This window comes from Parambassis ranga, chromosome 19, assembly GCF_900634625.1.
Source record: "Parambassis ranga chromosome 19, fParRan2.1, whole genome shotgun sequence".
Lineage (NCBI taxonomy): Eukaryota > Metazoa > Chordata > Actinopteri > Ambassidae > Parambassis > Parambassis ranga.
Genome location: NC_041039.1, coordinates 19,901,463 through 19,924,499, shown reverse-complemented (window position 1 = coordinate 19,924,499; position 23,037 = coordinate 19,901,463). Strand labels below are relative to the sequence as shown.

Here is a 23,037-nt window from a genome sequence, read left to right as displayed (position 1 = left end):
CTCTCTCACTCTCTGCTTGCTTGATCACTGCTGTCTGTCTGCATGGGGAGGAGCTGTATCCTCCACAATTCGCTTGGCAGCCACTCGAGATAAACATGTTGTGGTGGACAGACGCCTGGGTCCTGGTCCGGAGGAACCAGGATGAGGAGGACAGACTGACGTGGGTGGGCCCTGCCCTGGTCCCAACGTCAGCACAGACAGCAGTGGGCAGCACCAGCCACTTGGCCAGATGGTCCGGAGTCAAGCTCTCGCCACTGTTCATCAGATGCACCCACTCGCTCTGTCTTGCCTCACCATGGCCCCCAGCATCATGTCACAGTGGAACTAGAGAAAATTAGCACCTAATTATAGGCTCCTCTCTGTGAAGAATGGTGCTGGTGCTGGTGGAGTGTGTCACCATGTGGAGGCTGGGTAGTTGACTCACTGTGGGAATGAGGCCTACAGACCATGCAGAGGACACACTAAATACACACAGGTCATGGAGGAGATGCAAGCGATCACACACATACGCATGGGAACACACACACAAGCAAAAGGCTGAACCTCCCTGCTTTCGGGTTGATTTGTGCCTCAGTGGGGTTCTCCCACCACCACCACCACCAACACCACCACCCCCGCCCTCCCACCCTCATGAGGATGGCACAACAGAAACCACTTGTGTTCCATCTCTGATCCAACAGGATTAATTACACACACAATGGAAGCTGATGCCACTGGTTTCTATGCTCTGCAGGCTCCCCTGTGTTAAGGATGGTGTAGTTAATCTTCACTGGGAACAATGGAGATTTGGTTCTGGTGTATTTGGTGGAAATGTAGATACAGATGTGAGCTTGACTATGCTGCCATCTTGTGATTGCATCTGGACACGTTCATAAATAAGAGCACTAGATGAATATTCTGGCCTATTTTAATAATGCAGCACTAAATTAATTAAAATAGGAGCTATATAGGATACAATATCTGACGTTGCTATGGGTTACTTAGAACAAGGCTCACACAGAACACTACCCACCCTTGAGCCTCTGCGATGAAGAGGGAAAAAAATCTAGACATCTGCTCAGATGAAAAAAAAAAACAGCAGTGGTCAGAAAAACAGCCGCATGATGAAACTATTTAAATGTAGAAAGTAAGCCTTTGCCTGCAGCACATTTAGACTACCAGCCCTGCATGAAATCAAATAAATCCAACCATGCTCATCTGGAAAGTTAGCAAATGAATCTTTATTAGGTCTGCAAAGACTTACCAAAAAATAGGTTAATGTAACAAAAAAAGTCAAGTCCTCATTCTCAAAACATACAAAACCACATTGCGTCACACTTATACTGTTGATTACTCCACTGTTCCAACACTGTAATATGCCATTCGTTTACAACAAAACAGAAAGGACCAACATCTCTCAGCATCTTTTCCTAAACCACACTGTTGCTTCTGCATTCCTCTGAGAGAGGACGCACACTCAGGAGTGTAAAATGTAATTTCTTTGGTTAATACAAAACTTTGGCACAATAGGCTTCAGTAAAGCTGTAAGCAAATGTCCTTGCAGGTACTCGTGCAGTTCTAGGTAGTCTGACAGATGCGTGCACTTGAAGAAGGAAAAAGGTGGTGGTGGTGGTGGCGGGTCAGTGGAGGAGAAGGGGACAGGCGGGTTTCTGTGCAGTTTTTCTTTTATGGTACAACCACTTTGTAAGGGCTTCCAGGGACATTATCGTCGCCCCATTTGACGATGACAGTGTAACTACCCTTGTCCTTGACGGTGTAGGTGACGTTATAGAGCTTGTTACCCATGTGCTTGACGTAGACTTCCTCGCAGGGAGCATGGGGTCCATGCACGCCCACCATCAGCATGTTGGTACCTGCATGGAGCAGCAAGATGACATTTAAGGATTGTGGTGTGCAAATATTGGACAGGTGTGTACGGCTGAACGGGCTTAAAGCTACAGTGGTAGTGAGGAATTAAACAATTATGAAAAATGTACGAGGGGTTTGTGCCAAAAAGGCCAGCTCACCTCCGCATCAACAGCCTGGTTATAAAAACCTCTGACAACCAGGAAATACAGATTTGTTATGTCCAATCAGCAAAGGGGCTTTGGTGTCCTTTAGCTATTTGTTTTGGTTTGTTTCTAGTACTGAATTATAGATAAATGAAGCAGGCATTTCTCTCAGGAGTTAAAGAAGACCAAAGACCTGCACTAAGCACTAAGCAGGTGGTCAGAAACACAAGTGAAAACAAATGCTAATTTGGCTCCTTGTCTGCCGGATGTGTAAATTAGCAGCTGTTTGCTAACACGTTTACCACTAACACTGTTATAGGGTGATGATTTGTCAACCCCTATTGCATCTGCATCCTTATTCGCTGCACCCAAACAGCTTTAGCACCTGTATCCACTGTATGTGTTTGATTAATGTTTTACTATATGAATGTAAATGTTTTTATCATCTCACCTGCTTTGCTGCAGTCGACTGTAAAATTGTTTTTCTGCCCGACTGAAGCCTTGGACAGCCCTGTTCCACGACAAACCACCTTGCTGGCGTCAGATGTCAGTTTAGTCGAGGTGGAAGTGGAGGAGCTACTATATGCACCCCCCACTTTGGAGGTCTTGGTAACTGTTTCAACCAAGACAGAGGAGGTCTCGTGGAGGCTGTGTCCCCCTGACAGCCTCACGCCTGCAGGAGTGAGAGAGAGAGAGAGAGATAAGAAGGTTATCTAAAGTCAGCGTGGCTTAGAACAGACATTATATAACACACTCAATATTGACAAAGATATGAAGCAGGCGGAGATGCTGCTGTTCAGGGGGAGAATTTCCCTACATGGGAAAAAAAATTGCAAGGAATTGCACTTGTGCCTGAGAAATAGGAACTTCATAAAAACTGAATTCTGGGAATTGACTCCTGGGAATTGTTTTCAGTTTTGAAAGTACTTTTACGTTACATTCATAAACAATAAGAGATTTGTATGCAGCAGGCAGAGACAGGAATATTTCGGTGTAGTGCAGGAGAAAGGCAGCTTTTATCTAAGATGTACATGGAGCAGGACAAATGTGGGTGACATAACATTTTTCTGACTTCCACACTTTTTTTCATAGGAACATTTGTTTCATAATCAAGACACTTGTCATCCACAGATCAGATGGGAGAATGACTGTCAAGCGGACCTGTGATTTTAGCTTTGAAAGGGCTGCCCACTATGTGCTGCGGCCCGCCATATTTGATGGTGATAAGATAGTTGCCAGGGGCCATAGGCGTGTAGGTGATCTTGTAGCCTTCCGGACACTCCCGACAGTCCATCTTGACCTTGGATGGCCCGTCGATGTTGACTGACAAAGTGCCAGAGCCTGCGTTACATGTGTTGACTACAAACTCGGAGGCGACACCTGCATGGATGACAAGAATGAAGATTGAAACACATCATATTGTACAAAGACAACAGGCGGAGGTCCTGTAGACTTATCTGGAACAGTACATATTTGTAGTTGTGGTGGTGATAGCTATACCTGTGGTTCCTCCTTGTAGTCCAGGGCCATGTGCAGTCACCATGCCGGGGTCTCCAATCATCCCCGGATCTCCCACTCGCACTTTGAAGGGGCTTCCAGGAATGTGGCATCCATTGAATTTGACATCTATGGAGTGAACTCCGTTCTCCCGTGGAATGAAGCGGATTGCATTCTTGTCTAAAAAAAAAAACACACAAAGAGAAATGTTTGCCGATCTGTGCTTCAATGCTTTAATGTGATGTTTCCAATTTACATGTGTGTCACTGAGAGTGGTGCATACATACCGCTGTCAAGATCAGTGACGTAGCATTCCTCAGAAGAGCCGGAGGGGGTGTGGACTTTGGCATCAACCACACCTCTGGCCCCGTTACGCTGCACCATGAAAACTGCTTCTTGGTTCACCTTCAGGTCCTTTTCCTACAAAAGACAGGAATGGATCAAAATATGTGTGTGTGCCCACACCTTGGGGGGGGGGGGGGGCACAATGTGTGTGACTCATCATTCCTGAACAAGAATAGATAGAGCAGTTGGGTGTGAGAGGCAGAAAAGGTCAGAGTGTACAGCGAGGCGTTTAGTGTTTTTTGTCCCACAGGTGGACAGGCGGTCCCACCAGACACGAGAGATAGCGTGACATTTTAAACGTTGCTATTGCACTTGCTTGTAGTGGCTCTGAAAAGTGCTGTGAAGTGGCATTTCAGTTAACTAAAAATACATAGTTTAAGCATTGTTGGCAGCTGTAATGGAGCCAGTGGAAGCCAATAAAACTACATCTGTCTACTGATGAGATGATTGTGAGCTGTCACGGGTATCTTTATCTGCTGCTTTTCTTTCTTCCTTCCTCTCTGACAGAAACACAATCGCACTGACGAGCTGAGCTCTCACATAGCACAGCTTGTGTTGCCCTACATTAGCAAAGGACAGTTAATCCAGCCCTTCATCGCTGGCCAGCATCACAGTATTATAGTCATGGATTCTGCTCCAGCGCTGGCATTCAATTACACTTCAAGGGCAAAGTGCTATTAGACAGAAATATCAACAAGCAATCATAAAATGTGCTACATGCCAGCTCTGATCTAACCTTGATATTGTGCATATGTGTATGTTTTGTGTTTGATTGCTTCTGACAATTAATGTGACTGCATGTGTGTGTGTGTGTGTGGGCTAACCTGAAGGCTTGTGACAGTGAGCCTGCGGGCCTCATCTGACAGAGTAGCAATCGGGACGATGAAGGGGCTGTCAGGGATGTGCTCGTTGTTGAACTTGATTGACACCTCGTAGTCACCTGAGGAAGCAGACAAGTTACTAACTCTGTCCAACAAATGAACTGGACGAAACACGGAGGAATTGCTGAAGAGCTTAGCAGACTGGAAACAAGTGAGGACAATAATGCTTGTGCATAGCCAAATGTCCACCTGGTTCTTTCACTATGTAGGAGACGCCGCAGGAGCCATCCTTCCTGTCTTCAAAAGAGATTTCAGCCTTGCTGGGGCCCTCCACAGCAATGGACAGTCCACCAGCTCCTGCCTCTCTGGTCCAGATACTAAATTCAGCTAGAGGGAGGAAAATAAAGCTAGATTAGATTACATTTTTTATGAATCATTTAAAATTCCTCTGTGATATCCAGAGAGTGAGCTTACATGGTGCTCCAGCGACGCCTCTCTCCAGGCCAGGACCTCCTGCGCGAACCTTGTGTGCTCCTCCTTCCCCCATGGGCCCCACAGTGAACTGGAAAGGACTACCGGGGACGTGTTGGCCTCTGTACTTGACATTGACTGTGTGGGGTCCCATCTCCTGGGGGATGAAGCGCACGCTGTAGGTGCTGCTGCCCCCATCCACAATGTCAGCATCCACTGTTTTCCCACTGGGGCTGGTCACCTGAGCTGTCATGGCCTGGGATCCGCTCTCCACTTGTGAGACAGAGCAAACCAGCAGGTTAGATATTTTTTTATTTGAAATATTTACTCAAGAACAAATTCTTGGTGCATGGACTCACCCTCAGGTCTGGCTGCTGTGATGCCTGCAAAGCTGCTGAGGCTCTCTCTGCCCAGAAAATCTCCAAAAACATCTCTGAAGGGGCTTCCTCCTCCTCCTCCCACCTGAGTGCTCTCCTCCACCCGCACCTCCCTCTTGGTCTCCCCACCGCGGGTTTTGCTGATCTCTGTGCGCTCGGTGCGGGTGTAGGTGTGGCTACTGCGGGTGAATGTCCTTGTTAGTCTCTCCTGAGCTGAAACCATCTGGAACCAGTTTCCTACGGCAAGGAAAAAAACGACGAGAATGCAAATGTGTACAACAGCTTCATTTATTTTTAAAGCTGCCCTCTAACCATTTCTGCCTAGGTTCTGTACTCACCTGGGATCTTAAGGTTAAGACCACATGTGCTGCCCACTGAGGCAATAGAAGATGCCTGTCTCTTCCTAGTAATACTCTCCTTGATCCTTCCTTCTCCGGTCACCTTCACAGTGAAAGGACTACCTGGAGGGAACACACACATAAATATATTAAATTATCCACATCATCTGTCAATTTTCTAAAAACGTAGGTTAAAAAATTCTAACCTGGGATGTGCTTTTCTGCAAACTTGATGTTAACGGTGTAATTTCCAGGTTCTGTTGGGCAGTACGTCACCCTGCACGTCCCGTCCTCTACATCTTCACAGTTAATATCCACTTTGCTCGGACCCTCAATTGACAATGCTAGACCTCCGTAACCTAAACAGGAAAAAAAAACTAAATTGGTTTTGTATTCTTTCCTCCTGTAATTGTCCTAAAGATGACACGTGCTGTTTACAAAAGCTCACCTGCATTCCTAGTATCCACAAAAAATTCAGCCATTTCAAAAGTGTGCGCTTCCACGAGGCCTTTCCCGAAAGCCTTCACTCTGCTGGCCTCTCCGATCTCTGACTGTCCAACCATTATTTTGAAAGGACTATTTGCAACATGCACGCCATTCTTCCTCACGCTCACTTCATGCTCGCCAACCTCCTTAGGGGTAAAAGAGATGCCTTTGCATGTAAAAAAAAAAAAAGGGGGCGAGGAAAAGAACAATCAAGACAAGAACCAGGAAAATAAATGCAATAGATATCTTATCAATGCTCTATTCCTTCTTGTTAGTTTGTGTGTGTGGCATGTGAATATCTCACCGAGGTGCCTGTTTGGCAGTCTCTTGAGCAGACAGGGTTCTTCATTGCCTGATGGAGCTCTGATACTGGCAGTTAGAGAGCTCAAATCTGTCTCTGCGATCTTCAGGGACACATCGGCTGCGGTGCCGACATTCAGCTGGGATGTCCTGGTTATAGAGTCATCCCCTGACATAAAAAAAAAAGATGTTTGTCACCTGATTTATAGTCAAAATAAACTCATATCAGTATTAAAAACGTCTGTCTACAAGAGACACAATATATTTTCTCACCAGTAATTTTAGCAGTAAAGGGGCTGCCAGGAATGTGCTTGTTGTCAAACTTGACGATGATGTTGTAGTCTCCAGGAGCCGTGGGCAGGTAGGACACGGTGCAGGTGTCGTCTTTGTTGTCTTTGCAGGTGATCTCAGCCTTAGATGGACCCTCCACTGCTAGGGACAGACCACCTGGGAGGGGGAGGAAAGGATATTTTTTTGAGTTCTGCAAATATAACTTAATATAAATCCAGAAAATGCCACTGAAGAAGTATGTTTGTTTACCTTCTCCTGCATTCTTGGTGACCACTGTAAAAGTGGCAGCCTTATTGACCATACCATAACTCAGACCTGGACCATAAGCAGTCACCACTCCATTGTTCACAGCATCCACATAGAACTGTAGAGGGCTTCCTATAGGGACATAATAATCCATCGTGAAGTTTGAGTGTAGTTGTGTCAAAATGCTACTTGATATTTTCTAAAATAAAAATATGTACAGCGCTGATGATGCTGACCTGGAATGTGGTTTCCTTCATATTTGATGTCCATCTCATGCAGGCCTCTCTCCGTGGGCTGGTACTTGATGGTGATGGTACCGTCTTTATTGTCTGTGATGTGCGGGCGAGCAGTCTTGCCAGAGGGCATTCGCACCTCACCTGAAACAGGCTTAAATGTCAGTGACCTAAAAGCAATATAAGATATTTATTGTTTGTGTGAACAGTAGTAGAAGTGATTTTCACACCTGTGATTTCTCCTTGCTGTGGCGTGAAAGGGACGAGGAAGTTAACAGGACGGAAGAGAGGATCCACAGTATCGCGGGGAACGACTGGCTCATTTGTGGCCTGTCAATACAGGGAGAAGAGAAATTGTTGGTGTCATAAAACTGGCTACATGTCAAAATAAAAGCTCACACTGTGACTACAGCAGCTATTTCATTCACTCACCACCACATGGAATGGGCTCTTAGGGATGTTCTGCCCCCCAAAGCGGATGGTAATTACATACTTCCCAGGTTCAGGGGCGGTGTAATAAATGTCAAAGGTCCCATCATTATTCTCCACCACATCCATGTCTAGCTCCATCCCCTGTGGTGTCAGCACCTTACAGGTCACCTTGCCTTTTCCAGCAGCTTTTGCATCCACTGTAATAACTGTATCCTCTGAGGTTTGAAGCTTCTGTAGATTTGCTGTTAAGGACAGAGAAGGATGAAGGAGAGAGGGTCAAAGGTGCGGTGCATGGATTTATGTGAAATACAATAACAAAGTACCGGTTACTCACACACGCCGTGTCCTCCAATTGAAACTGCAAATCAAAAGAGAAGGGTCGTGAATATGCGCGCACGTAATACTGCAATGTGGGGTGAATATAAATTATAACAATGATGCATAAAGTGTAGATTTCCTACCTGTAAGGAGACATTTGCTGGCATCTCCTGTGGGCAGTGACTGGATGCGGTACGGAGAGTAAGGAATTTCATCTCCTCCATATTTAATGGTGATGGTGTAGGGGCCTGTGGAGTCAGGTACATACGACACAGTGTAGGTTCCATCCCTGTTGTCCTGGATGGTTGCATTCTTTGGCTTGCCCTCTGGGTCCTGTGAAGAGAAGTGAAGTTTTTTTAGACAATGCCTTGTGATTTAGAAATGAATGTATGACTGGTAGCTGTACACACCAGAATCTGCACAGTGAGCAGTCCCTCTCCAGCATCACGAGCATCAATGGTGAACTCTACAGGCAGGCTTGCTGACACACCTTTAGTGTCTAGACCGGGGCCGCTGGCGCGTACCTTACTGGCATCATGCCCAGGCTGAGACATCACCTTAAATGGACTGTTGAAAAAACAGAGTGTAATTAGAAAAACACAGAATAACAAAAAGGCAGAAAATTTGCTGAACTCGACTTTTCTTTTAAATCAAGCCAGACATAGTACAAGTACAAGTTTTAATTAAGACATGAGGTGATTTTTTTTTTTTCATGCTGTACCTATGTGGGACTTCCTGATCTGCATATTTGACTGCTACAGTGTAAGGGCCATCCTGGGCTGGAGTGTAGTGAACTGTGTGGGTTCCATCACCATTGTTCTTCACACCAACCGGCTCCACAGTTCCTGGAAATGATGATATATATATATTTACTGATGTTTGTCAGTCAGGTGTATGCAATGATTTTTTTTTACGGTTTGGTTGCATCCTTACCTGATGGGCCATAGAGTTTGACATCCAGTGGGGCCTGTCCAGCTTTGGTGCAATCTACGGTGAATGTCTGAGGCACGTGGGCTCTTACTCCAGCACCCAGTCCTGGACCTGAGCATTTTACCTTGCTGGGGTCCACAGGATCCCTCACTGGCACACGGAACGGGCTGCCAGGGATCGGGTGACCTCCATAGTTAATGTTTACGTCATAGTCTCCAGGAGTGAAGGGGACATACTCCACGCTACAGCTGCCATCTTTATTGTCCTTGCAGAATATTTTTGCCTCTGAGGCCCCCTCAATGGTCAGACCTAGGCCTCCAGTACCAGCACCCCTGAGAGAGAAGAGAGAGAAGTTCTTATTTTTATGCACACATCTGAGTTAATCCTCATCTCCTTTATATGTGGGTCAACAGTACCTGGTCTCCACAGTGAAACAGTTAGGCTTGTTGGTTATGCCTCCCTCCAGACCTGGCCCATATGCTCGGACACGTGTTGGATCACATCCCTCCACTACAGACACCCTGAAGGGGCTGTTAGGTGCAGGCGCATCATCATATAGCACTTCTATCAGATGCATTCCTGTAAACAAACAGTTCAACATCTGATGTCATACCTCTTTGTCTGTTCACAAAACAAGCAAATATTTTCTGTTACTGCCTCGTGCTTTTAATTATAGGCCAGACAAATTCCCTTTTAGGGAGATAAACATCTGTTTATTTATAAAAGACACTTTCTAGGGCGCAGACGCTCTGGTGAACGTACAAGGCATTACATCTGTTCCCTATTCATTATTCTGTTACAACGTTTTTCTGACAGAGCCCTCTCAGTAGGCCTATATGCCAAGATTCCCAGCCACACTGCTACGATATTAGAGCATGTCTGGTGTTGGAGAAGTGGTCTGTGATCTCTTTGCTTTGTGTTATAGGTCTCTATTAATATCCCGTCATTCCCCAGCTGTATTGCTGTGTGCAGGCAGCCTTCAGCACACATACCTGCCTGGTTAAGAGCTTCTGTTCCAGAGCACACTATTTATAAACCAGAGCCTGTCTGCCTCTCCGCCTCCCTGCTCTCTGCCCCTCACATCATTGCTCCACTGCATCATTCTGTATTTATACCCCTCTTTCTCACTTGTGCTTTCTTTTCCCACTCTTCCGCTTTATTCCCATATGGCGCCCAACACAAGCACCTGTTAGTGATTTTTCTGTCTGTCTGTATGCGCTCTTTCAGACATCCTATTTATGTAAAATCCTCTATTAACTGCATCAGGTTACTTGTTTGGATGAATATCCATCTTCTAGAATAACTCTTCATTCAATCAGCACCATGAAATAAAAAAATGTTCTCTGTGCTCATACCATCCTCAAAGGCTGTGTACTCCACTCTGTAAGTGCCATCTCCCTTGTCAGTAATGAAGGTGTCTGTGTTGGTGCCAGAGGGGTTGATGATGTGGACTTTGACATGATTTCCTCCAACCTTGGTGATGGCACGGGCATCAACAATGAAGTGTGTTGTGACTTCTCTAAGGACACCTACAAACCCCCCAAAAACATGATTACATGTAAAGACGATGCCACATATTTTAAATTCTGGTTATTCTGTTCAACATTACCTCTTGGCTCCACTCCAGGTCCATAGACGTGCACTCCGCTGGTGTCCACGGACGGCTCGACCTGCAGGACCTTTGGAAAATGGGGAATCATGTGGCCACCATACTTAATCGTGATGGTGTGTGTGCCATGGAAAGATGGGATGTATGTAACAGAGAATGTCCCCTCTGCAGTTTTCTGGATGTGCACTTCAGCCTTAACCCCGGTGTCTGAAACAATCTCGATGGTGAGCTCACCATCGCCCGCCCTGGTGCAGTCCACAGTAAAGGTTGCTGATTCACCTGCCTTGGCCTTCTCTAGACCTGGCCCAGTAGCCGTCACCTTGCTAGGGTCGAAGGCTGGTCGGACTGCAGCTTTGAATGGAGAGCCGGGAATGTGCTGCTCTGCAAACAGGATGTTGATGGCATACTCGCCAGCCTCGGTAGGCAGGTAAGTCACCGAGCATGTGCCATCTCCATTGTCTTGACATTCAATTTTTGCCTCGCAGGGACCCTCAACAGTGAGGCCCAGCCCACCTGCACCAGCTCCCTTTGTGTCAATAGTGAAAGCAGCTGGTTTGCCCACAATGCCTCCCTTCAGGCCTGGGCCAAAGGCTCGCACCTGTGATTCAACAGTCACGTCAGTCTTTCAGATATCCTATAAATGTATCTCAACACACATGGACCAAGTGCAGAACTACATGCAGCTTTCATGAAGTTTTACCTTTGAAGGATCAGCAGGCATCACTGCCTCGACCCCAAAGGGGCTTCCCATCACAGGGTTCCCATCATAGCTGACATCAACCTTGTACTGCCCCTCCTCTGGGGGAATATACTTCACACCGTGAGTGCCGTTGGCTTTGTCTGATTCCAGCTTGCATGGGATAGGCCGGCCAGAAGGAGAGGTCATCTTCACACCTACATTGCCCTGCCCACCAGCACCCTTTGTGTTAACTGTAAACTCTTGATCTTTTCCAACCTCCACTTCTGCAAGCAAGATTAGAAAGATATATTCGGTCTCTGTAGTTAAATATACACACATGCAGCATGCAGTAGAATGGACATTAGTTTCTCACTTACTTGTGTCTAATCCATCTACTTTCACCTTTCCAATGTCCATGGCTGGTGCCACTGTGATGTTGAAGGGGCTCTTGGGAATGGGATCCCCACCATGAGTCACAGAAATGGTCATATTGCCCTAAAAAAAACATCAGGAAAAAAAAGAATTAACATTAATTTATGTAGGGTACCATTGTGACTAACCCCGTTCTCATGTTACTGGACTTCAAACTGCTGTACCTGCTGAAGAGCCGTGTACTTGACAGTGTAGGAGTAATCGTGGTTATCAATGATCTCAAAGTCACGAACTGCCTCTCCTGGGCCTGATGCTGCAAAATGCACCTCAGGCTTGGCCTTGCCAGCTCCCTTTGTGTAGATGGTGAAGTGTGTTGGAGTGCCCACCTCCACACCTGAAACACACGTGTATTTTGTCAGTGGTGGAAAATTACATGATTTATATGACATTAAATCATCGCAGTGTGTATCCTTCACAGAGTCTCACCTGTCTTGTTGATTCCTGGACCCTCTGCTCTCACTTTGCCTGCATCATGCGAAGGATCCACTTTGACTTTGAATGGACTGATCGGAATTTCCTGAGAGGGCAAAATTGAAAAAGAAAAAAAAAATCATCTCACTGGAGTGATGTAACACAACCCGTCACCACTACATCAACTGTAAACTGTGTTCTTACCTGGTCAGCAAACAGCACCATGATGGTGTACCGCCCTGGACCAGGGGGCGTGTACTTGACAGTAAAGGTGTCATTGTCATTCTTTATGATGTCAAAGTCGATGTCTGCCTCGGCAGGGCCAACAACCCCCGGGGCACACTTGATTCCAATGCTGATGTCCCCTAATAGTGCATATCAATGAGCACAGTTCACAAAGGTTATTCAGAAGTAGATGATGTGAATAAATCGCTGCCTCCAGCTTTATTTTGGGTACAGTTAATACATTTTAAATATGCTCTCATTGCTCAGCCTCACAGCCTTACTGTTCTGTTCTTTATATAATTTAATATTCGGCATTAATTTAACCAATCTCAGGAGTGTCTTTTGTAACCACCCACATCATCCCCCTTAATCAGACTCACCTTGACCAGCCTCACCGCAGTCCACAGTGAAGTATGTTGGCTCGTTAGCCTTGAGTCCCGTCTTCTCCACTCCGGGCCCATAGACCTTGACTCTGTCAGGGTGAGAACCCTCTCCAACCAGCACCTAATGAATTCATAGTGTACTTGAGGCTGAAGCAATTGATTGAAGTAGGACTGCTGCAGTCCTCTTACTTTGTCAATAATTGGTGAAGTATCATTATATCAAGATAAAATATAAGTGCCGAGTAGCTATGTGTTTGCATGTGTATGTGTGTGTGTTATTTACCCTGAAGGGGCTGTTGGGCACATTGACCTCTCCCCAGGTAATGATGATGGTGTGTTTAATGGGCTTGACGGGAGTGTATACACACAGAAACGTGCCGTCTTGCCTGTCAGTGATCTTGATATTGATGGTGCAGCCTTCAGCATCCTTAGTGAATACAAAATCCTGTCAGTTCTGTTCCGTACAGCCACATGCAATATAAATGATGCAATCCGATGAATAAAAAATGAAGATTCCATACCTGTGCGTAGATCTTAAGGTGACCCTTCCCCGCCAGGCTAGCATCAATGGTGAATTCAGTTGGTTTGTTAACAGTGACCCCAGTCGGCTGCAGGCCTGGACCGTAGGCTTTCACCTGCAAATATTTGATTTCACATATAATTAATTAAACGACGTACACTGTAACCCGCTGTGACTTATACATGTATTTCAAATAGTCGTGAATACCTTCTCCGGGAAAACATCATTATCTGCAGGGAGGATGTGGGCTATGAAAGGACTGTCCTTAATGTCTTCATCATCGCAAATGACATGGACAGCGTAGTCACCGGGCTCAGTGGGCCAATAGCGTACATCACAGGAGCCATCACCCTTATCGTCACACTCAATTTTAGCCTGAGATGGGCCCTCGATTGAGAAGCCTGAGCAAAGGAACATTCACACATTCAGATGTTTTTTTGAATGACTTTCTTTTGTAAGAGCATCACTTGCACAATGTCTCACCCAAAGTTCCGACTTCGGTGCCGATGGCCTCTACAACAAAGTCAGCAGATTTCCCCACCATGCCTGTCTTTAGACCAGGACCCCAGGCCCTCACCTTCTGAAAACCTGCCTCCTCGCCCACCTCCACTTCAAAGGGGCTGTGCCAAAAAATATTGCACAAGAATATACAATATTACTTTGCGTACATGTGACTGTGCATTGTATATGTCTAGCTAAAGGCTGCAATAGGAGCCTACCTGCGTGGAATGGGCTGGCCTCCCCAGGTGATGCTGACTGTGTATTTACCAGGCTTAAGGGGGTAATATTCACACTCGTACACACCGTTCCCTACATCTCGCACTTTCACTTGCTCCTCTGCTCCAGCTGGAGAGGAATAATACTGTCAATATGGATTCTTATAAGCTCAGAGACATTTCATGCATATTGTTTAGCGCTTTATTACATGCATATGTGAATGCAACCTGCAGATAAAAAAACCCAAACAAAGAAAATAATTCCTAAAATGTACGAGGAGGAGTGAAGAGTGATGTGGAGAGGAGGGAGCTGTCTGACTCACTTGGTCCTTTGACTGAGACATTCAGAGCACCGCTGCCAGCTCCCTTGGTGAAAACTTTGAAGTCTGCAACCTCCTTTACTCTCACGCCTTTAGGCTGAAGCCCTCTGCCAGCAGCTCGGCAAGCATTTGGATTCATGGCTGAAAAGAATAACAACAAGTGTGAAAGAGAAAAATATTTAGCACAGCAAAAAAAAGCGGAGAGTAGCCAGCAGGTGACAGCGATGTTAGTAGCAAATCCAGTTCAAATGGGATTCAATAAAGAGTGACAGACAGAACCTGTAAATGAGAAATATGCTTTTTGCAGAGTGCATTACTCAAAGTACAAGATGCTGAATAAGATACTGACACATTTCAGAGCACTGAGGGAGCATCTGACAACATTCCAGTCAGTCACTGTGAAATGTTGAGGGCAGGCTTTAAAACTGAACACAAGCTGATGCAAATGTAGACATGATAAAAACAAACATGTCAACAGCACAAGCAAATATGTTTAACAGAGAACTGCAGGAACTGACAGCACACAAACTGGGACAATCTGTAAACTATGTGTACAACAGTGCATCTCATCTCTCTCTCTCTCTTTCACTGAATATAACTAAATCGTCAAGCTGCAGGACGCAAGTAGATGGAGCAGGCGGACCAAGCATGGCAATGTGCCACAGCACCCTAATCATAAAGAAAGCGCAGAGGGGCATCTGCAGGGCCTGGCATAGGGACTGGCATTGGGTACAAGCTCCTCCTATTAGACAATACTAACTTGGACGGCCAGGTTTTGGAGGGGGAGCCCCCTTCCCAACCTTCGCTTCAGGAGGGGTACGCACTGACTGAGGGGCTATCTGCAGTGGAGCCCCCACTGGAGGAGCAATGGTTGGAGCTAAAAAATGACAGACCAGACAGGAAGGGTTACAGTCTGTACAGAGTCGCTGGTTCGTTGGGAAGTTAAAAAATGACTGTATGACGGATAGAACCCCCAGACACTAACAGCACACTAAGAAATCACATTTGTCTGACAGTAATTTACAACACATGGATAGATGGCTCACCCTCTGCAATGTTGACAGTGAAAGGGCTTTTGGGAATCTCCTGGCCTGCAAACAGTACATGAATGTTGTGAGGCCCCTCCAGCACAGGACGATAGGTGCAGCGGAAAACACTGTCGCCCTTATTTTCCAGGATGAGCTCCACTGTGTCCTTTCTGCCCTCAGGATCGACGATGACCACGCTGACGTCGCCATTACCAGCACCTGAATGCCAGAAAGACCCCAGGATAAAGAACGATGCTGTAGCTTTAACCTCTCTTTGTTGTGATTGTTGGCTTTCCCCACTTACCAGCTGTGTAGATGTCAAAGTACGTGGGTTTGTTGGCCACGTTGCCTGTAGGCTCCAGGCCAGGTCCTCTGGCATGGACTTTGCTTGGATCTCCCATATCCTTTGCCACATTCACTGTGTATGGGCTCTTGTCAATATCCTGACCTGCAAACAACACTTTAACCTAATATTGAAGAAAAAGGCAGATATAAGAAACCTTCAAGTGACCACGTGGGGCAAGCAACACGTACATGATGAGCAATGTGTTCTTACCTTGTGGACACCTTCAACTTTAGGAACATAGGTGACCGTGTAGGTATTAGTTTTGTCCTTATTGGGTTTAACCTTAGCCTGAAGGATAAGAAGTCAATGTAAGAGGGTCCATATAAACATGTGATGCAGGATTACATCATGTCATGTCTGTCTTGCCTCTTCTTTGTGTCCCTCAGGATCCTCCACATACACCAGGACCTGACCGCTGCCAGCTTCCAGAGTTTCCACAGTGAACACTGCCGGTTGCAGCACCTTGTTGCCATGAGGCTCAATACCTGCAAGGTAAATACAGAGATATGGAATGTGATCAAAAAGCCTCAGGGCAACACAAGAAAATTGTTCATCGACCAAATAATACAGCCAACCAAAGATTCGAGGCAAAGCAGCATTAGAAGGCAACCAACAGTATTTAGAGATCTCCGAGGTTTGTACTATTGCAAATATATCTGTGCTACCAAAGTCTAGCATTGATTTTATATCCAGGACTGAAAAAGTGAAGCATATTTATTATTTATGCCCACAGCTGTGCAGGTATTGGAGGTGAGATACACACCTGGTCCGTAGGCTTTGACTTTGTTTGGAAAAAGCTGCTTGGGCCTGAGAGGAGCCCCGGGCTTTAGCTTTGATTTGGGGAATTGAGACAGGTAGGTCATCACGGAGTGCTCGTCCACATCTGGGTCCACAATCTCCTCAGGGGCAATCACCTACAGCACCCAAATTCAACAAGAGGGTTAATTCTGTCAAAACAGTCAGGGGTTAGTTTTTATTGAAAAAGTCTAATTAATATAAAGTGTCGAGTTCAGCTTTTATACAACATGATGACAACCATGACCACGGAAAAAAACATGATGGCTTAATTTAAGCTTAAATTAGCTATGCAGTCTATTACAACAGGGGTACAGAATGTGTTACTCTTTCTACCGCTCCCCTTATCAAGCACACAGCAATAGGATTTAACAAGGATTAAAAGGTATTTATTCCTTCTACTTCTGACTCTTCTACTCCTTTCTAGAACTTGTTTGCCTGTCTATCACACAGTGGCACAAAGCCATGCTCCACACTGGTTATATTTAACCTCAGGACAGCGGGGTTAAGGATTGTTGCCCTCAATAAGCCAGCCAGGGGGGGATTTATCCTGAGCCCGGCCTCTCCCACATCTCCTTAACAACACTCCATTGGAATCCAGCCCCCAGGCCTGCACAGCTATGACATACAGCCCCCGGCTATCTCACCAATGCTAAGCCTCATGGAGAAAAGCTAACCCTGTGTCTTAGTCTGAGACAAACAAGTAAACAACCTGCATGGTGCACATTAAAATACAGAGACTCAACCTTGCGAGCAGGTCTGGAAACATCGCGCTCTTGCTTCATTCACATTGTTATTCTGATGAGCGCAGGCATATTTACACCTCTGTTTCAGCGGCTGGCTCGGAAGGTGTTAAGAAATTTCACACCTCCACAAATTCACAAATTCTACCAAATAAAACTCCTACACACTCACTTACTGGGAGCTACAATATAAAGCAAATGGGAATATTAGATGTGAGTTGGGTAATAAATATTTCATGGCACCCTCCAGCATGAATTCCCTGGAAAAACACCGGGCTCCATATCATACTGCAATAGCACTGCTATATTTCCAGCTCACTGTTGGCTCACAGGTGCATGTGGTGAGGCCCATCAGGCCAATCAGAAAACACTTGCTTTCCTCGTTGATAAGACATCTCATGAAATCAGCCCCACCCATCTGAGCCACACCAAAGTGACCAGCACTGATGTGTCCAGTGCATCTTACCTGAGGAACGCCCAGCCAGTCATCAGCCTGTTGCATGGCTTCTCTGGCATTCTGTACAGGCTTGTTTGGGTCCCACTCTGCCCAATCAGGACACAAACCTAAAAGAATTCAAAAGGGCAATTAGACATCGTGGGTTGACAAATGTGGGCAGTGTCAAACAGTTGCTATAATAAGGCCACTTGGGCTGTCACTACTATCTGTCCAACACCTACGATGACAACACCACATGACCTTACCCAACGCAGCAGTGGTCCAGTGAATTCAGTACATGTGACAATGAACATCTCACTCTCTCTCTCTCTCTCAACTGTTCAAAATAAACAGCTTTCACAGATGCCGTGGCACTTTCACTGTGGCTCAGGCTATCCTGCTCTGGGCTGCTAATGCCTAAATTGGATTAGTGTTGGCGAGTGAGTGGCTACTCACACGAAAGCCTCATGCAGACACATCATGGAATTCTGTTATCCCATTAATATAGCCATGGGACCACTGTGTTAACAGGGCTGAGTTTACATACATCTGCAAGAAAAGTGTGTGCACCGGCTGCAAAGTGGTGGTTTGTGAGGCACTGCTGTGCTTTCCACCATGGTTGCTATTTAAAAGGGTGTCAGTAAGCTGTAGCTACCTGCCTGTTTACCAGAATGCTGGTTTCTTTTTTACCAAAGAACCTGTTGTGTTTGCATCTAAAGCAGAGCCTCTGTGTTACAGGACAGAGCTAGTTTCTCTGCCATTTAGCATCAGCTGATGAAACAACAAAACCTTGTATGGTCAGTGTTGCTGCACACTTTGATTGTTTGAAAGATGCGTCTCCTCAGATCAATTGCTCATATAAACACAGTTAAACATACTGTTCTACACTCCTCCACCGCTCGCTCTGTGAAACACAGTTAGCAGAGGACCTTCTAATGTTCAGTATTGGAAGCAGAAGCCTCAACTGGCAGTGACTCAAACTGTGGCCTTGTGGTCCTCGGATCTGTGGTTTAGGCACCTCCCTGTGACAGATTACTCCGCATTTTGAAACAGGGCCAAGCATCCCCCTTGACAGAAGAGGAGGAATGGTGCCCAAATTTGGGGGTGTTGTGTCGCAGAGAGGCTATAAACACTAAAGCCAGGCCTGGGCCTCAGGGCCTGAAACAGTGAGAGTGAAAGCTTCAGTCATTGTGGGACAGCTGGCAGGGATGTCCTCCGGCTATCAGCAAACCCACTACAACCTACTGACACTAGCTGCTCTCCAGAGACAGATTACACTGGCTGACATCTAAATCTGAATCTGGATGTGCGTGTGCGGTCAAGAAAGTGCGAAGGATCTGAAGCTCCTCTTCTTCTAAATGAGGAGCAAAGGAGGTGGATTCTCTTGAGAAGGTGATACCGTTTCAAACACTCTGACACATGTCTGACCCCAGCCTTCATAGCAACCGAGCAAAATACAACAACCCTGTCAATGTACATGGCACATTACTCAGACTCAGCACTTCTACCATGTAGCCTGTGGAGTCTACAAGCTTCTTACCAGGGGCGCAGTTGTCAACCAGGGCTCCCAGGGCTTTTCCATCCCTCCAGTCACGGTGGAAATTGGTGATAGGCAGCTGAGGCACCTTGTTCTGTATCCAGCCCAACAAGCGCTGTTTGGGGGTCAGCTTTTTCGCCTCCTCGTCATCCTCATCGTCCCACATGGGCATGGAGATGGAGTAGTGGAGGATCAGAGTCCAGATAAGACCCAGGATCAGCTTTAGATTCCCATCCACGATGGCTTTGCTATCTGTAGTCAGACATCACAGACAACATTGTTCATGAGGATTTTCAAACTTTGCAAAAGTCAGCATGACGTTACAGAATCTATTGGGTCTACAGTTTATGGACCATTATACACAGCCCACTGTTATCAAGATGTAAACATAAGTGTAATGCATCAAAGTAGTCATTTCTTTTCCATCCTGCAGACTTGACCAGGCTATTCTGAGTAAAAATATAAACAATGATGATTGACTGCTGAGAAGACAAGAATCTAATGCTCCTCACTGCTTCCCCTGAGCCCCTTTCTCTCAGACAGCTGTCTGGCTGAGGACCCCTGACAATCTGTCATCCCAGTCACAATGGTACTCTGAAGACAGTGACAGCTGAGGATATGTGGAAACGGATCCCTCTCTGTATAAATACCACTTGGATTTCAATTACCTCCTAAAGTTGTAGCGCTAGAGTGCGATAAATCAAACAGGTAGAGATTAGATTCATTGACAGTGCAGCTCATTTCCTCAAGTTCTCAGAGGAAAAGTTTTTCAAATAAGCCATTTAAAATCCACTTTAATTTACAAAACCAGCCACTTAATGCAAACACCCTCAGAGGGGGGCGATTGGGTTTGTTTCATCGTCTAATTTTGTATGATACACTCCAGTTATTTCAATGAAGTTCAAGAACAGACGGCTCGTGGTGCCAGTTGTTTATCAAACGTCTGTTTTGTTGAGACTTTTCATAGATCAGAAGCGTCATGTTTGATGTGTCACCGTGTGATTGGCAGAGGCAGGTGGCACAATGTGGCACAGTGTGGTTTTGATCCGGCTCTAAGGGCAACTGCATGGTCAAAGAGATATCCATCAAAATGGTATCTCATTACACACTGTGACACATGTGCATCTAAGCCTGAGGGGATTTTTTTTTTCTTTAGTATCCCTGGGTCACTGTAATGAGGCTGAGACATTATCTTAAGAGGGCTGCACTGACCCACTAGTGCTGCATGCAGAAACAAAATGTGCCAAGAAGTAAAATGCCAGGACTTTTATTATCACGCCCTGTTTCTGTCAAAGCAGTCTGACCTACTGTAGCAAGTGTGTGTGTGTTTGTGTGTGTGTCTGTGACAACTGTGCCAGACACACACACACACATTGACCAGACACATTATCCAGGGCTCCACAGACTCGTGTGATTGTGACCTATGCCCCCCTGTGATCAGTAGGACGCTTGCGATTTGAGACTGTCATTGAGAGTGTGAGCCAATGTCATGAAACACACACACACACTCAAAGCTTGTCTAGGTGAACACGCTGTGGCCTTCACAGTCCAACGACCAAAGCCTCAACCATGCCAGGAATTTCACTCAAGTGTGTGGCAGGATCATTAGACACCCAAACTGAAAATTACACTTTTTTTTTTTACTGAGCTGAGTAGTGGGGTCGCTGACAGGTGTTATAAAGCCACTCTTCATCTTACAGCAGCTTTTTTCTAAGATATTTTTTTTTCTCTGTATCTGCAGAAAAGACCTCCAGTTGTGACCCTGCGGATGTGACACAAAGTCCCCAAAAATCCACAACTATTTGATCTGATCCCCCGAATTCCACCAGAATTAATCCTCACCTCACAGGAGTGGAGCTGATGGCTCTAAATAGCAACTGGGAGCTATCAAGGAGGAGCCCAAGTGAGTCGCACTGACCTCCGACCTGGTGTGTGTGTGTGTGGATGGCAGCCACACACACACACACACACATTGTGTCATTCTCATTAGCACAGTCATACAGAATTTCCAGCGCATAGTTCGCCACATGGCTGCAGCAGAGGTAAGCAAAAAGCAATACTGTGGAGCGACACAGGTCTTGGCCTTGGGCACAACTTAATGACCTCAGTGGCACCTCTGCAGTAACTTTCCAATAAGCTGTTGACCCCAAACTCAACACAGCTTTCTAGAGGTCTGTGGAAGCCATGTCCCTCTGAAGCCTGGCTGCATACCAGGGAATGTGTGTGAAGATAATCAGATGTTGTTGTTGGATGGCTCAGTTTTACAGCATGCATCCTCATTTCCATCTTTATTCCTGTATAATACTGAAAGCATTTTATGACATAAGTTTCCATTTAAAAGCCAAAAATTGTGACTCACCTATTGAGACCAGTTTGATGTGCTCTCTGTCCAGGAATTCAAGCGCCACAGAAACATTTTCCAGCTTCATCTGACGGAAGTTGGGTCTGGTGTGGTGCTTTCTGTACATCTTCTTCTGGCTCAAAACTTCCAGGAGAGAAATGAGCTTGAGGCCATCGCTAAAATCCTTCTGAAGGTCGGTGATGGTCTTATTGACGCACTTGAGGTGTTCGTTGCACCACCTGGTGAAGGTGTTCTGCTGGATCTTCTTCCATGGCGCATCCTCGGCCAAGTCCTTCTCCGTGGCTGGCATCTCGTCGTCCTCCTCGTCCCCAAAGTCGGTGGCCTGGTAGTACTGTGGAGGCAGCTGGTCGTCGCCGTAGTTGTTGCTCATCATGATGGCTTTTTCCGTGTCCACTTTTATACCTCGGTGACACTTGTGTGTGGAACTGTGCGCTCAGCAGCGCAGAAAACTTTTAGCAGGTCGATGGCAAGCGCGCTCCCGCGGAGGAAAGTTCAAACTTGGATGAGTTTAAAAAGTAGCCTGGAGAATTTTTCGGATGTACTTGCGAAGAAGCCACTTCTGTCTGGAGAGTGATGGATTAAATAATCCGATCGTCTGTTTTTTTTTTTAATTGGCACCTTCCTGACAAGTCGTCCCTTTCTAATATGGCCCCGAGAAGGATGTCGCGTTTAGAAAAGTGGAGCTTCGTGGCAGGTGAGCTGACTCTGAGCGTCTTTAAACTTGAATGTTGAGAGTGGAAGGAGATGGGTTTATAAAGGACCCCCCCGGCCACGTCACTCACCGTCTGTGATCATAGTCTATTTGCTAATCCATAATAATAACGGGGGGTCGGTTTACGAGGAGGATGGGCCACTGATTGGTCAGACCCCGGGCAGCGCAACAGTTGTGGCATGCTCCTTTATTTTTAGGCGCTCCTATTTGGGAAGCTGGGGGGGTGGGTGGGTGATGGGGGGGTGGGTGGGTGATGGGTGGGCTGAGACTTACCGATTGTTGTGAGTGTGTGTCATGCTGCTCAGGGTCCAAGTGACTGAACAACTGAACTAAGAAAAGAAACGTGTAGTGAGCCCCTCTGGCTCAGTCTTTTGACCCTTAGATTGGGATTTTTACACAAGAAAATCCTTCAGTGACGTCTGAGGGAGAAACTTTCTAAAGGATGAGGTCACCGTGAAGCAACTTTATTAGACAGTTATCTGTCACCACTGAGTGAAATACATTTCTGTGTAGACAAGCAAAGCTCAGAGAAGGACAAGAGATCATGTTTTATTAAAAAGAAGCAGCTTTAATACTACTTTCTGCCCCATGAAGCAAAATCACAGCCACATATATCCATTATGTTACCTCCAAGTCGTCACACTTCAAGCCCAGTGAACTCATTCCCGGTGACCACCGACTCTGATCAGCCATGTATAGAATAATAA

At 46.0% G+C, this 23,037-nt stretch overlaps 1 protein-coding gene across 2 annotated transcripts; it reads right to left on the bottom strand.

The window, feature by feature from the left end:
* Nucleotides 1-1,200: 1,200 nt before the first annotated feature.
* LOC114451397 (filamin-C-like) lies at nucleotides 1,201-22,386 on the bottom strand. Of its 2 annotated transcripts, XM_028429961.1 has the most exons (47): nucleotides 21,616-22,386; nucleotides 19,260-19,508; nucleotides 17,750-17,847; nucleotides 16,509-16,659; nucleotides 16,112-16,230; nucleotides 15,956-16,033; nucleotides 15,704-15,866; nucleotides 15,418-15,618; nucleotides 15,132-15,248; nucleotides 14,375-14,512; nucleotides 14,055-14,181; nucleotides 13,819-13,955; nucleotides 13,543-13,736; nucleotides 13,337-13,450; nucleotides 13,099-13,242; nucleotides 12,813-12,936; nucleotides 12,412-12,572; nucleotides 12,223-12,313; nucleotides 11,961-12,130; nucleotides 11,742-11,859; nucleotides 11,386-11,648; nucleotides 10,686-11,283; nucleotides 10,432-10,605; nucleotides 9,493-9,655; nucleotides 9,080-9,408; nucleotides 8,868-8,991; nucleotides 8,557-8,713; nucleotides 8,290-8,479; nucleotides 8,163-8,186; nucleotides 7,829-8,070; nucleotides 7,627-7,726; nucleotides 7,400-7,540; nucleotides 7,167-7,295; nucleotides 6,900-7,073; nucleotides 6,631-6,795; nucleotides 6,289-6,492; nucleotides 6,047-6,199; nucleotides 5,841-5,963; nucleotides 5,485-5,739; nucleotides 5,129-5,398; nucleotides 4,904-5,041; nucleotides 4,658-4,773; nucleotides 3,776-3,908; nucleotides 3,492-3,668; nucleotides 3,153-3,371; nucleotides 2,443-2,664; nucleotides 1,201-1,853 (listed from the first exon to the last, which is right to left on the bottom strand). In XM_028429961.1, exons 1-47 carry the CDS (start codon nucleotides 21,989-21,991, stop codon nucleotides 1,666-1,668), a joined length of 8,241 nt encoding a protein of 2,746 aa, XP_028285762.1. In that variant the 5' UTR covers nucleotides 21,992-22,386; the 3' UTR covers nucleotides 1,201-1,665. The 2 variants fall into 2 exon arrangements, with proteins under 2 accessions (XP_028285762.1, XP_028285763.1); XM_028429962.1 differs by lacking the exon at nucleotides 15,132-15,248.
* Between the last annotated feature and the right edge of the window lie 651 nt (nucleotides 22,387-23,037).